Source organism: Medicago sativa, chromosome 6, assembly GCF_051527215.1.
Source record: "Medicago sativa cultivar Bolivia chromosome 6, Bolivia_mono, whole genome shotgun sequence".
NCBI lineage: Eukaryota > Viridiplantae > Streptophyta > Magnoliopsida > Fabales > Fabaceae > Medicago > Medicago sativa.
In genome coordinates, this window is record NC_140754.1 from 15,882,245 (window position 1) to 15,898,586 (window position 16,342).

Here is a 16,342-nt window from a genome sequence, read left to right on the forward strand (position 1 = left end):
AACCTAAAAAGTAATAGGTTGTTTATAATCGAGACCGGAGGGAGTATGCTCAAATGTCATATTCGTTTATGCATAAGTAATATAGCTGTGGAGCTTGATCTTTTCTTTTAACTCCTATATGTTGAAGGGTTGAGAATATAAGTTGTATTTTAGATCCAAAAAGGTAAAAGTCTTCATGTTTTCCACTTAAAAGTAAGATGAAGAATAATTACTCCTTCCAGACTTACTTATAAGCAAAACTTTCTTCTTCTTCTTCTTGTTTTTTTTTTTTTTTGACAAGATAAGCAAAACTTTCTTGTTTAATTAAGAAATATTTTTTCCATAATAATTATCATATTAAATTTGTATTAGGATTTAGGACTATGCTCTCAACTTAGAAAATAGGATGGTTTCTCCCCTTCCCATCTCTCATCGCTTCTCAAAACAAATTATTTGTTTGGTTTATACAATTTAAATGTGTAAAAAGAAGAAATCGTCGTTTTGGACATCATGAATTGTTTAATTTATGTATCTTTTCTGAAGAAGTCAAACTAGATCATGTACCTTATAACAAATTCTCATTTTCCTCATAATCTGATGTGAACTAAACACCAAGAGCAGATGAAAGCCATGTCCTCTTTATGGTCCTCATATCACCAACACAGCTTGGACATAAACATAAAGGATGATATTTGATATCTTTCTTTGCCAGATTTTCTCTAACAGGAACAACATTGTAGTGAATTCCAACATTTTTCTTATAAAATGAGAAAAATAATTGGTGATATTGGTCTGAATTCACATGTACTCTTTGGTTTATTCTTGACTTCCAAAATAACATAAAACAAAAGTATGGTTAATGCTCTTCTAATCTCCTCCATAGTTGAGAATATAAAAGATCAAAGTTATCATGTCCTCGTATACAATATTGTTCTAGAATTTCTGATATAAAATAGTACGCATGCATTCTGGTAGCCTTAATGCAACTGTAAATAAGAAAGTTTGTTTTTTTTTTTTTTGATGAGGAAAGATTTTGCCTTCCTATCCATATATCAAAGAAGAAATGAATGATGTGTGACGTTGAGTGTGCAAAATGCACTCAACTTCACGCGACATAATGTTTCAAGGTTTAAGGAAACATAAAATAGAGAGATATCTGTGATTATGTTGTTTTTGGTGATTTCCCTCGTGCTCAAAAGGCTTATTTGTAATGTATGTCTTGTTTGATCTTTTAAACAAACATAATTTATAGATGAAATTGTCGGGACAGTTTGAACTATATGGTATCTTCAAATGTAAGCACATGTTGAACCTTTTAAACTATCGGTAAATACATAGATAGATTATTTGAGACACTTAGTTAGACAAAATTTGTTGGTTTGAACAAGTACAAACTTTTATAAGAATCAACATCTTTTTTATTACTACATATACCAGAACTAGAGCATATTAAAAGTCGAAGCACATGCGAAGCGCAGATGGCTAAGCGAATTAAGTTGCTTGATTTGGTATAAAAAAAAGAAGTACAACGATAGCACTTGGGATGTCAAAGCGAGTAAATATGAGATTTATTCTTTATACAATCGCCACATTGAATTGATGGCGGGTTTTAGCGTGGGGAAATTGTTAAATTTCTCCATCTTAGACCAATTTTGTTTTATCTGTGTGTTATTATTTGTACTGCTGTGTTGTTACCTGTTATTAACTGTACTCCCTGTTTTCTTATATTTCAATTCAGACCCTAATTAAAAATAATAATTTAACCTCAATTGATTAGTTAATTCATTTACAGGTGGATGCTTGTTTTCTTTTTTACCCTCCTCTGTTGAAAAGTCTAACACTTGTTACCCAATTCCATTTTCAAACAGTAATCTTTGTATAATTAAATAGTTTTATGTTCTTAGAAAAATATAATTTTTTTCTTAAAACATGTTCTTGGTTATACTTTTTTTATATGAATATCACCTGATTCATAAAAATGATAAAATCTACATCATCAAAATTCATATTATTAGTCTTTGAAAAAAATCATATTATTGGTAAAATAGCTATTACGGTCATCATTAGTAAGAGTTAAAGTTGTTGGAGATTCAAAGGTCAAATTCAAACGAATGAGTAAATATTGTTCTACCAACTACTACTAACATTTATCAAGTTTTTCTAAATAATAAAGAAAAATGAAATATTTATTTTGACTAAAAAAACAACATAGTAACGGAAACATTAGAAAAACTAGGTAATTTAAACAATTTCAAAAAGTGTACATTAGTTTTTTAATATTAAAATCTCATTCAAGTTCTAGGTAAACATTCTAGAACAATCCTATCCATTGATATTTATTAATATTAAATCAATGACCCTTGTTAAATTGACCTAAGTTAGGGAAATATATCAATTTGCCCATGCTAAACGTTGCCTGAATTGATTTATCAAGTTAATTTGTAGATTACAATTGTTGATGTTCTTCTATTTTGTGTAGTTGAGGTTTACATTTTATAATATTCTCTATCACTTTTTAGAATTTATTTGGTTTTGTTCCTCGCAATCACAGATTGAAGATGGAATAAGATTTGTTTTTGCTCCCTCGTCAAATACGCTAAAATCTCATACTCATTTATGCATAAGTAATATAGCAGTGAACCTTGATCTTTTCTTTTAACTCTTATAGGTAGATAGGTAGAAGGATTAATAATAAGATGTATTTTAATTCAAAAAAGTAAAGGTCTTCTTGTTTTCAACTTAAAAAAAAGTGAAGAATAATTACGGTGGTCCTTTTTATTTTGTACTCCAAACTTATTTATAAGCAGAACTTTCTTGTTTAGCACGTTTAAAAAATTAGTTATTTTTACTAAAATATTTTTACTATCATATTAAATTTGCATCATGGCTATGCACTCATCTTAGAAAGTAGGATAATTTAGCTCCCCTCAACCCAATACTTCTCAAAACACGTGATTTGTTTAGATTACACAATCTAGACGTGTGAAAAACATAAAACATCGTTTTGTGCATCAGAAAATTGTTAATGCAGCTGTAGTTTTCATCAGCTTTGGGAAATAACGAACCGGATATCAAACCAGCTAGAATTCCAGACAATGATTCAACTGCTTTAAATTGTTCCACTCGAATTGGAACGAAACCGTAGTTGAACCGTTTAATTAATTGAACCGTAGATGTTAGTTATTGTTAAAGCATAACAAAAAAGTATTGGAAGCTAGCTTACTAGATGATGAAGAAGAAGAGCATCATACACCTCAGTTACTTGCGCCAAAAGCAGATGAATCTTAAGACAGTTTTTAAAATGTAGAGATTTAGAGAAAAATAGATAGATTTACGTACAACCTTCATACTTTCTCGTTTTGACATTTGAATTGCAAATTATACACACATTTTGATTGTTATGAATTGTAACCGAAGGATCAATATAAAATATTTTGGTCAGCACCAAAAGAAAGTAATCAAATAATTTTTTGACAACAAACGACGTTTTCTTCATTAATTTTTTGACTTCCGCTTGAGCACTGTCTTTTTTTAACTGTTCATCCATGAAGTATGTCTGACTTTACTTCTTTTATTCACAACAATCATAAACAACAGGCAATTATATAAACTTAGTGGAGAAATGCAAATTTGTGAGAAACGTAAACTTGACAAGAAAAATAAATGGCATGCCTTAATCAATGCAAAGAATCAACAATCGGTTAGATTTATATGTGATTTCATAAATGCATGAAGCAACTCTTGTTACAATATCAATATGTCTGTTCAACACCACATTATGAAAGTGTTTCTGTCAACACCACGTTATGAAAGTTTATCCCCTTATGTTGTTAGACTCAACCACTGTTGATTTTGATTAATATTTTTTTTTGAACAAGATTTTGATTAATATTTTTAGGCTTAAATGTGTGTTTGGTCCCTACACTTTCACTCAATTTTGGCATTGGTCCCTACGCTATATTTTGTTTGGTATTAGTCCCTGCAGTTTGTAAAACTTTTGGTTTTAGTCATTCTGTTAAGTCTCAGTTAAAAAAAACTGTTAAAACTAACAGTGTGCCACGTGGACCAATCATGACACGCCATGTGGCACACTAAAAGACAAAATAATTAAAATAATTAAAATAATTTTCAGTGCTATTTCATGCGACACAATTCATCCCGATATGTTCCCGAATGGAAATTGGCCAATTAAAATACTTTGCTTTGCTGAATAAACGGGAGAGAGTGGACCATCAGGGGAGAGAAACAACAAAAAGCATTGAAATGTTTATTCGCGTGCTCTTCGCTATAAAGTCTCTCGCTAGACTTAGCATTTTCCTTTTTTTTATTATGGATAAATCGTAGGTTTTTTCTAGTTACACCATAATTATTTTCGGTTACACCCCATACTGACTAAAATACCCTCAACTCATTTTCAAATTTTCAACCTTTACCCATTGTCTTCATCCGCTCATCCTTTCTCCTCTTCTTTTGCCCTTCTCTTCTCTCCCTTTCATTTTTTCTCTTCTTTTGTGTCATTCCTTTAATTTTAATATTCAAACAACTTTTTACCCAATCTACAAACAGGCCAATTGAGTTACACGTAGCTTTAAAATCAATTGGTCTATGTGATTTCAAAGTTGAAGGAAATTGACAAGCGTTGCATGAATCTGCCAAACATAATAATAGCCATACGTGATTCAAAAGAATGGAATCAATTGTCATACATGAAATTATCTCAATTCAATTTAAAAATTTCATACGTGAAATCAATTTCACTCGTACCCTCGTGAATTGCATTCACTACTGAACATAATTTTGCATACTTAATTAAGTGAGTTCATCTAAGATTTACGTTGAATTTAAAGCTACGGGGTATAGAAAAAAACAATGAGAATAACACAAATTCGCTTGAAAGTTCACACGCCTGTACAATTGAATTTTAATGGAAGATTTTTTCTTCGATCCTAAACAATATAGGTTTTTTTTTTTAAGGAATATATAGGGTTTATATAAAATTAAGGTTTATAAAATTTTGTCTGGTTTTTTTTTTTTAAGGAATATATAGGGTTTATATAAAATTAAGGTTTATAAAATTTTGTCTTTTAGTGTGCCACGTGGCGTGTCATAATTGGTCCACGTGGCACACAGTTAGTTTTGGTTTTTTTTAACTGAGACTTAATGGAAGGACTAAAACCAAAAGTTTTACAAACTGCAGGGACCAATGCCAAACAAAAAAAAGCGCATGGACTAATGCCAAAATTTGGTGAAAGTGCAGGGATCAAACACACATTTAAGTCATATTTTTAATTCAGTGATAATCTTTTATTCACTCTATTTCACATTGAACACAGTGTTAATCTTTTATATTTTCATGATAAAAAAAATTAATTTTGGATTCCTTAATCGGTGTGCCAAGGGCACCGGTTAGCAAGACCATTCAAAACTAAACACTAAAGTACTTTTTTCGTCGCTCACATAAGAAGCATGGACAAGATGCGACCTCCCAAGATGGTTATTTTTCTTCTCATTTTTATATATTTTTTAAACTTGTGATGGAAGGTCGCATCATGGGTATACGATCTTAAACCTACACCTATTTTTTTTTCGGTTTTTATTATTTTTTAAACTTGTGGTGGAGGGTCGTGTCTCGGGATGCAACCTCCAATCTACACCATTTAAATAAATTGATTGATTAAAAAAACATAGTCATTTTTGTAGGTCACATTCTTGAAACGCGCTTTATGTCAAGGTGAAAAAAATGAAATATTTTGGTGTTTAGTTTTAAAAGTGGATTTATTTTAGATTTGGATTTGAATTGTATACACCAAGAGTGTAAAACATGTGTTTACACGTTCATTCGAGCAAAACATTCTATGATGCCAACTTTTTAAATTTGTTCATAAAATATCTTTATAAATATCTATTTTGGAATTATTTGATTGGGTAAAAAAAAATCTCATTCCCCATTCTAAATGCCTCCCATCTTCGAGTATGGGAGGATGTTACAAAAACAAGCGCTACGGTGGTTGAACGGGCCCGCAACATGGTTGTTGACTGGCAGCTAGCTAACACTCCCACGGTTCTTGCATCTAATAGTCAACACCATCCGTCATTATCCTTTGAGGGGGGACCTTCCACTTCGGCTCCCCCAAACTGTTCATGGCAACCTCCTCTACCGGGTCGATATAAATGCAATATTGATGCTGCGTTCTCTTCCTCTCTCAACCGCACTGGTATTGGCATCTGTGTCCGTGATTCTTCAGGTACCTTTGTTTTGGCTAAAGTTGTGTCATTACCGTGTGTTGTTTCAGCTGATGTAGGTGAAGCTTTTGGGTTGCACGCTGCTTTACAATGGTTGAGTGATATGCAGATTGATAGTGTGGACTTCGAAACAGATTCTAAATTGTCTGCTCATGCTTTTCTCTCTGACAGGAACGACACATCCGAATTTGGCTGCATTATTTCTTCTTGTCGTTCTTTGTTTACTGCTTTATTTTCCAACTCTAGGGTGAAGTTTGTTAGGCGACAAGCCAACGGGGCTGCTCATACTCTTGCAAGAGAAGCCACATTATCAGCTAGTCCTGCCGTTTATTATGATATACCCAATTGTATTGAAACTATTATTATCAATGAAATGCTATAAGCATGTTTCCTTCACAAAAAAAACCATAGATAGATAAATACACATCTAAAGGCTCACATGTTTTTAATTTTTAAGAATATAAAGGCTCACATCATTTAACACATGCCTCTCATACGGTTATTTTATGTCCATCTTAAGCTTCATCCAATTTCATCTTTCTCATCAACTTTTTCTTTTTTCCATGTTGAGGCACATGCAAGCTCAAGCATTTTCTCATCTCACAAAAATTTAACCTAATTTTCATTATAAATATGACACAAAATCAGTGATACGAAAACCACAGAGTTTTATTTCTCTCTATGCATAACCTAATATTGATTTTATTCCTTGGTTTCTTATTTTGAATCTCATTTTCTTCTTCATTTTTCAATCTTTGATCTTGTTTTATGAAACTTGTTTATACAAAGCTTCTGTTTCTTTTTTACGATATGTTTGAAATTTGGTCTTTACTTTTATTTACTTTTTATTAGACTTCGTTTTGTTAAACAAGCTCTGTTGGAACAAAATGTGTTTAACAATGAACCTTAAAGAGTTTTGATGATAACAAGGTATTAAAAATTGTAAATTGGACTAGCTAATATTTGTTCAAGTGTACAGGACCATAATTATAAAGTTACATCATCATTGGTTCTGAATGAGCAAATAAAGAGCAAAGGAAACAACAAAAATTTGAAGCTTGGACGCTCCTGAAGGCAACTTGTTACTGAAGAGAAAAAGCGCTCCTGAAGTTAAGTCGCTTCTGAAGTAAGGATAGTGCTCCTGAAGTTAAGACGCTTCTGAAGTAAGAATAGTGCTCCTGAAGACAAGAAGTCCAGAAGTCATATCATCAGAAGCTGCATCATCAGAAGCTGCAGAAGTCATATCATCAGAAGCTGCATCATCAGAAGCTGCAGAAGTCATATCATCAGAAGCTGCCTCATCAGAAGCTATTTCACCAGAAGCTGAATCTCAACTGGATTTGCAAAAGATTCAAGAATTGAAGAATTATCAATGCAAAAGCTGTCTATTGGATTCGAAAACACAAACAAAGGATTAATGGAATTTTGCAACGGTCATTTCAAGGGTGTTTGAAGGCTTGTGCTTGCAATTTGGACGAAAGCGTTGACATTGTACTTTGTACGAATTGTACAACCACGTTCTCCACTACTCTGTTTTGTGTCCACGCTACAAGACAAGAAAACAGCTCCAGAATACGGTTTCGCCTGCATATATGTTCCTTTGGATAAGGAATGGATTTCAAATTTGTTCTTCATAGGACAACAACCAAATCAGGAAATATATCATTGGTGAAAGATCAAGCTTCAACAACGACTCTTTGGTGTGCTGGCAATTTCACAACGTCTCTTTCACACCTCTATATAAAGGAGTGAAGACCTAGAGATTTGGTAATGCATGAACGCTGAACGAAAGACTCACAACATTTTTACAAGTGCCAAACCTCTGTTGAAATTGTTCTGCATTCACTTAGAATTTCTGTGTCTTATAGTCATATCTTAGAAATTCTTAAGTCCATTGAGTCTGTATCTGATTTGTATTGTGAGCACCTCTGATTGTATATCAAGTGTTCAACCTTAAACAATTTTCTGTGTAATTTTGTTTAGTTAGGAAGTCTCTTGATTGTGTTCTTGAGCAAAGGAAGTCTCTTGCTTGTGTGCTTGAGCAAAGGAAGTCTCTTGCTTGTGTGCTTGAGCAATTGTAATCAGATATTACTCTTAGTGAAATCTCCTTGGAAGTGCAAGGGGGACTGGACTACTTCCGGATTGTGGAAGGAACCAGTATAATTGCTTTGTGTCGTTCTTCTTCTCTCTCTCTGTTTATTCCGCTGCATTTAGATTCTGATCATCACTTCAGAAGCTGTCTCACTTAGCTTCTGATCAGTGTATTCAGTTGTTTAGGAGAAACGAAGAATTTTTAAAAACACAATTCAACCCCCCCTTCTTGTGTTTTTCTCACCTTCAAGCTCCACTGAAAAAATCATATGATATGTTTGAAATTTGGTCTTCACTTTTATTTACTTATTATGGCCCTAGTTGTGTTATACAAGCTCCACTAGAAAAATCATTAATGATACAGGAAAACCCATTTTTTATACCTCACAACACCAAGTTATTCACGCGTAAAAATGAGATAGTTAATTTAATTCACGACCAAAAGAGTAGTTAATTGAACTACATGCATTAACCATAATTTTCAATATGAATTGAATGAATCTTTTATTCAACCATATTTTTGTATATAATTAACCAAGTGTGGTGGGGGTATAAAATGGGGTGTCTATAAGACATGTTTGAAAAAAATTATGGAATTTACTCCTGCTATTTCGCTACAAAATGTATGTCTAGTTAGCTAATTTTGTGAAATGGCATCTAAATTTTATTGAATGCCATTTCACTAATTTTGTTTTTGTTGCCGATTAAATTTTTTGCTATTGTTTTAACTCTATTTTTTTTCTAATTAAAAACCTCTATTTAATGAAATACCTAAAGAAATCCTTTATGAAACACCCAAAGACTCTCATGATAAAACGCTCTCCTCTGAAAATGCTCTCGATCTCAAGTCTCAGCTCTTATGTGGAAGAGATAAATTAAGATTGTACAAATAGTATTAATTCAAAGTGATTTTCATCAAATTAAGTGGCTTCAATAGTAGAGTATACATTCGGAGTCTCTGACCACTAGGCTACTTGACAAAAAAAAAAAAGTATACATTCGGAGATTAAAGAAGTGATGGAATACAAACTAGGTCAACCATATTATATATAGTAGTCTGGTCATTTAAAAGATATAGTAGTGAAGACAATGTCAATAATTGTTTTTAGCACGATGAAAATCGCCTGACAAAATGTGATCACATATATCTCTTATTTTAGCTTATTGTCCATAAATCAAAGAAACAATGAATGATGTGTGATGTTGAGTGTGCAAAATGCACCCAACTTCATGTGACATATTGTCTTCGGATTAATGGATGATGATCTAAAATATTGTGGTATTTGTGATAATGTTGTTTTTGGTTATTTCAATTGTGTTCAAAAGACTTATTTATGTTGTGCTGAACCTTTTAAACTATCAAAATATACATTGATAGATTATTTAATTATTTGAGGCACTTGGTTAGACAAAATACATCGGTTTGAACAAATATAAACTTTATAATGATCATTGTGTACCTCTACTTGTCAATGTGTTGTTCCATATTCGAGGTTTACATTTTATAATATTCACTATAACTTTTTAGAATTTTTTTTTGAAAGATAGAATTTATTTAGTTGTTAAATGGTTTTGTTCCTCTCATATTGATAGATGGAATGAGATTTGCCTCATTGCCTTTGCTCTCTCATAAAATTTTGATATGTTTAATTTTATGAGAGATCATTTTTTTTTTCCTTTTATCTGTTTAAGCAATTTTTATTTTTTTATTCATTGAATAAATGAAGTATGTGGCCAAGGGCGGACCCACTATAAGGCATGGTGTGGCTAAAGAAACCCATTGAGAAACACCCAAACACTCTCATGATAAAACTACGAAGATGCTCTCGATTTCAAGTCTCATAGCTCTTACCTGGAAGAGATAAATTAAGATTGTACAAATGGTAATAGTTCAAAGTGATATTCATCAAATTAAGTGGCTTTACTAGTAGAGTCTACATTCAGATATTAAAGAAATGATGTAATACAAACTGAGGTCAACCATATCATATGTAGGAGTTTGGTCATTTAAAAGATATAGTAGTGAAAACAATTTCAATAATTGTTTTTTAGCTTGATGAAGATCACCCAACAAAATGTTATCACGCGTATCTTATTTTGGCTTCTTGTCCATAAATCAAAGAAGCACTAAATGACGCTTGATGTTAAGTGTGCAAAATACACCCAACTTCACGCGACATAGTGCAGTTTGGTTATGGGCAAGGATTTAGAACATAGAGGTATTTGTGATAATGTTGTTTTTGGTTATTTCAATCTTGTTCAAAAGACTTATTTGAGTTGTACGTACATGTTGAACCTTTTAAACTATCAAAAATATACATTGATAGAATATTTGAGGCACGTGTTAGACAAAATACATCGGTTTGAAGAAGTAAAAAGATTATAAGATTCGACATCTTGTTGAGAAGTGGAGCATATTAAAAGCTGGCACGCATCAGAGGTGTCAAATGGCTAAGTGAATTGGGTTTCTCGATTTGGTATAAAAATCTCAATAATGGCTCTTTGGATGTCAAAGCAAGTGAATTGGCTAAGATATTTTTTTCTCCTTCACAGAAGACACATTGACAAAATGCGACCAGCTCACAACATGGCTTATTTTTCTTCTTCTCATCCTCGGGTGCGATCTCAAAACTACCTTTTTTTTGTTTTTTTGTTTGTTTAGCTTGTGATGGAGGGTCACATGCCTGGGATCCATCCTCCAATCTACACCATTTTAAAAGAAACTGAAATTCATTGAAAAACTCAAGAAAAAAAAGTGGGTATTTTATATTTGGATCTGATTTGTATTTGTATAAACCAAGAGTGTAAAACTCATTTTCACATCCATCCAATTAAAACATTCTATGATGCTAACTTTTTAGATTAGTTCATAGAATATCTTTATAAATATATATTTTGGCATTATTTGATTGGATAAAAAGAATTTCATTCCCTGATTTAAATGCTCCACTAACTTGCATTCTAAACCATAGATAAGGCTAAAATATGGTTTTGGTCCATGCAAATATGTCTCGTTTTGGTTTTAGTCCATATTAATTTTTTTTGTTGTTTTTAGTCCCTGCAAAATATTTTGTTTTTGAAAATAGTCCCTGGAGGGACTATTTTCAAAAACAAAATATTTTGCAGGGACCTTTTTAAAAATCAAAAGATTTTGCATGGACTATTTTTCTAATAAATGGGTTCACTCATCATGTGCCACATGTGCAAATCATCACAAAAGTGGGGTCAGGGACCAAAACCAAAACGAGACATATTTGCAGGGACCAAAAACAACAAAAAAAAATTACAAGGACTAAAACCAAAACGAAACATATTTGCAGGGATCAAGATAAATACACATCTAAAGGCTCACATCATATAAACATCAAACAGACAACAATATATGTCTCTCCTAAGGTTATTTTATGTCCATCTTAGGCTTTATTGATAAGTGCTAGGAAGTGTTTAATTCATGTTATATTTTAGGCACTTTTGTTACTTGCTTTACAAGTTATTTAGGGAAAAGCCGAGAGATAAGTGTTAATTGCCCTATTACGCTTTATATATCTTACTCCACCTTTTTGTGCAGGAATTTACCTCAAGACACTAAACAAAGAAGAAACATAGAGAAAAGTACAAAAGAGGCAGAATGATGGATTCTCTCGCCACCAACTCGCAATGGCGAGCAAACTGAAACAGAAAGCATCATTTATTCGCATCCAACTCGCAGTGGCGAGTAACAAAGGCGAACAAGAGGCAGGAAGCACAGTTTACTCGCATCCAACTTGCAACGGCGGGTACTCAAAGAACTGGCAGGGACAGAAGCAGCAATTTACTCGCAGTGGCGAGTACTTCAACTCGTGAGGCGAGTTAGGGCAACCTAAACTCCTCAAAGCTGACATGGCACAAACCCACTAGTGAAGGAACCTCAACTCGCCATGGCGAATGAAGGAGCTCGCGAGGTGAGTTGATGTAGATCAGAGTTTCTATAAATAGTCCTTGATCATTTCATTTGATATGATCTTAGTTTCTCATAATTTTCATTTGTAATACTTTTAGAGAGAGAGAGAGAGAGAGAGAGAGAGAGAGAGAGAGAGAGAGGGCTAGTTCAGATAGTGTTGGAACATGTGTGGAAATTGAGTAAAAAGAGTAAACACAAATTCCCATGTTGGGTAGAACTAGTGTTGTGTGAATTGAAAAAAGTGGAAGTCCCACATCGGATGGAACACACACATTAGTAGTGTTTATATAGTGGGGGTGTACCTCTAATTAATGGGGGTACATAAGCACTAGAGAAAAAAAAAATATATTGATATATATTTTTATTATTTGGAAATGATAAATTAAATAATTAATTTAATCATTATGAGAAAGTGCTTTCTTAGTCCCCAAGTTTTGCTAAAATATTTTGGTACATAATATAATATATTTTTGTACTAAATTTAATATATTTTAGTATTCAATTAAGATATTTTTGTACTAGATCTAATATGTGAATTACTTAATCACAAAGTAATATGTTACTTGTTCCCAAAGTTTCTCATATTACTTGTTCCCAAAGTTTCTCACTTATTAGTTGTGAGTTTTCCCTATAAATAGAGAACTCACATAGTGCATTCCACACACCGAAAAGAATTTCATTGAGTTGTCGGGAATTCTTTTCTTCTCTTCTCCCTCCAACTTGTGTTAACAAGTTTCTTCTGCTTCTACTCCTTTCTGTCCCTTTCGGCTTCAAATAGAGCGGTTACGTACCGTATCAAGTGGCTTCAATCAATCGATTGAACCATATTTTAAGAGTGTTCTTAAGACCATAGTCCCTTTAAGAGTGGTCTTAAGTTCATAGTCCCTTTTGATAATATAAGTCCCTTCGGAATAAAGAGTACTATTAAGATCATAGTCCCTTTCGTAATAATAATATCCCGTCGGAATTATGAATGATCTTAACAGTATATAAATTATTTAAATATTTTTCTATTTGAGGAGAAATGGTGGTATCACCATATTTTGAGTGGTCGTAGTACCATATTGAAAGTTTGGAGAACTTAAAGGTTAGAATGGTGGAAACACCATATTTGAGTGGTCTTAGCACCATATAGAATGGTAATAATACCATATTAAATTGGTTTCAGTATTAAAGAGTGGTCTTAGTACCATATTTGAAGGTGTAATTCTCGAACGATTTTCTACGGTGCAGTAGTTAACCGCACAGTTGTAGCTGGGCTTGTTTTATCCTGGAGGCGGCGTGGTTGATAGTCTACCTTGCACAATTTTGGGTAGTGCCACGAAACGTCTTAAAGAGAGCGACCTGGTCGTGACTCAACCTAGTAACAACTTCGGTAGATAATAGAATTTGGAAATCCAAATACAACAGTTTGGAAATCCAAAAACAACAGATAGAGTGAGAGTGATAGAAGGTGGATTCTTCCTCATTTGTTGAGAGATCACAAAGTTTATCTCTCTTTGCCTTTTTTTAACAAAATTTATCTCAAAAAGTTTGTACAATGTTTATTTCTCTATGTGCATCACCTTCACAATACGAAAACCACAAAGTTTATTTCTCTTTGCCTTTTTTCCTTGTTCTGCTCGAGGCTTGATTATGCTCTCTCTTTGTCTTTCTTCCATCCTTAATCTGAATTTAACTAGATGCCATTTCACAGATTTTATATTATTATTTTTAGAAGAATTTTACGTTAGCTTTTCTTACGAATTAAAATTCTGCTATCGTTTTAACTTCTTCTTTTATTAATTATAAAACGTTATTCGTTTAATGAAATTCCTAAAAAAATACTCTCACAAACACCCATAAACTCTCATAAAACGTTTTCGTTAAAAAATGCTCTCAATTTCAAAAGTCTCATAGCTCTCATGTGGAACTTGGAATGGATGAATTTATATTATTGTACAAATAGTATTAATTCAAAGTGATATTCATCCAACTACGTGCTCCTAAAGTATATGAACTTTAAAAATGTGATGGAAACAAACTACGTTCAACGATGTGGTCATTTAAAATACCCCGTAGAGAAAACATTTTCAATAAGTTTTTTGGCATGATGAAACCCGTGTACACAACATGATCACATATCTCTTTTCGGGTCGTTGTTCTTGTTTGAAGGGAAAATGGCGCGTGACATTGAGAGCAGAATGCACTCAACGTAATGTGACATATTTTCTTTAAATTTTGAACGATTGCCCTTAAAATAAAGTATTTGTGATTATGTTGTTCTCGATGATTTCAATCTTGCTTAAAAGATTAATTTGGATTCTTTGCTAAATCTTTTCAACTAACAAAATATAGATGATCTCGTGAACTTCAATTTGAACCCCATATAATTTTTAATCTTCGAAAGTGGACTCGATCTTGGAGGCACTTTGGTTGGACGAGATACACCAGTTTGAACAAGTACATACTTTACAATAATTGATATCTTGTTGATTTCTTTGGATGTCACATTGATTCATTATGTTAATTTGTATAAATATAACTGTTGATGTTCTTCTTTTATTTCCATCTTCAGCTTCATCCAATCTCATCTTTCTTATTTACTTTTCTCTTTTTCCATTTTTGTGCTTCAGAAAATAAATAAATAAATTAAAATTTATTTCTCAACAGGTTGACGCACACGCAACCTCAAGCTTTTTTCTCATCTCACATAGTTTTTAACCTAATTTTTAGTATAAATATGACCACAAAATTAGTTTTTAACCTAATTTTTCTCATCACCTCAATTTGTATATTACATCACTTCTTTTAAATAGAGTCTACATTCGGAGATTAAAGAAGTGATGTAATACGAATTGAGGTCGACCATACCATATGTAGTAGTAGTTTGGTCAGTTAAAAGATACACTAATAAAAACAATGTCAATACTTTTTTTTAGCATGATGAAGATCATCTGACAAAATGTTATCACTCATATCTCTTATTTTGCATTCTTTTCCATAAATCAAAGAAGCACTACATGACGCTTGATGTTGTGCGTGCAAAATACACTCAACTTCACGCGACATAGTGCATCTGTGAATTCTGAGAAGGATCAAAATATAGACGTATTTGTGATAATGTTGTTTTTGGTCGTTTCAATCTTGTTCAAAAGACTTATTTGTGTTGTACATACATGTTGAACCTTTTAAACCATCGGAATATACATTGATAGATTATCTAAGGCACTTGGTTAGACAAAATACATCGGTTTGAACAGGTATAAAGTTTATAAGAATCGACATCTTGTTTAATTAATGAAAGAAAGCAATGGCAGGTGCAACCTTCCAAAAGCAAGGAAGCCCAGTCGGTAATAATTGTTTAATTAGTCCTATTCGTATATATACATTACATGTTTTTTAATTTTTTTATCTATATCCCTTCTAAAAGAAGTTCAAAATACTCAATTAAGTGATATAAATCAAGTGGTCTTTGAACTCCTCTAAAAGACGAATCGTTCGTGAAAACCTGAATTCAATTTATAGATGGGGCAATTTTTAATAAGACTATACTTAGTTCACAGCCGAACTCCAAATTAATAGAGTCTCTTCATCTAATAACCACATGTTAACATAAAAAAAAATTCAAAATACTCCACTTTTAACATTAAAAACCAAAGTATTTTTTTTCTCCTTCACAGACGACGCATTGACAAGATGCGACGAGCTCGCAACATGGCTTATTTTTCTTCTTCTCATCCTCGCGTACGATCTCAAAACTACACCTATTTTTTTTCGTTTTAATTTTTTTTTTTTAACCTTGTGATGGAGGGTCGCATTCCCCGATGCAACCTCCAATCTACACCGTTTTAAAAGAAAATGAAATTCATTAAAAAAAAAACTCAAGAAAAAATTGGGTATTTTATATTTGGATCTGATTTGTATTTGTATAAACCGAAAATGTAAAACTCGTTTTCACATTCATCCAATCAAAACATTCTATGATGCTAACTTTTTAGATCTGTTCATAGAATATATTTATAAATGTCTATTTTGGCATTATTTGATTGGATAAAAAGAATATCATTCCCTAATTTAAATGTCTCCACTGACTTGCATTATAAACCA

General features: G+C 32.5%; 1 protein-coding gene across 1 annotated transcript; it reads left to right on the forward strand.

Annotated features, from left to right (window-relative positions):
- Window positions 1–6,004: 6,004 nt before the first annotated feature.
- On the forward strand, window positions 6,005–6,604 carry LOC146913208 (uncharacterized). Its single transcript, XM_085720887.1, has one exon. The coding sequence runs from the start codon at window positions 6,005–6,007 to the stop codon at window positions 6,602–6,604; it is 600 nt and encodes a 199-aa protein (XP_085577013.1).
- The last annotated feature ends 9,738 nt before the right edge of the window (window positions 6,605–16,342 follow it).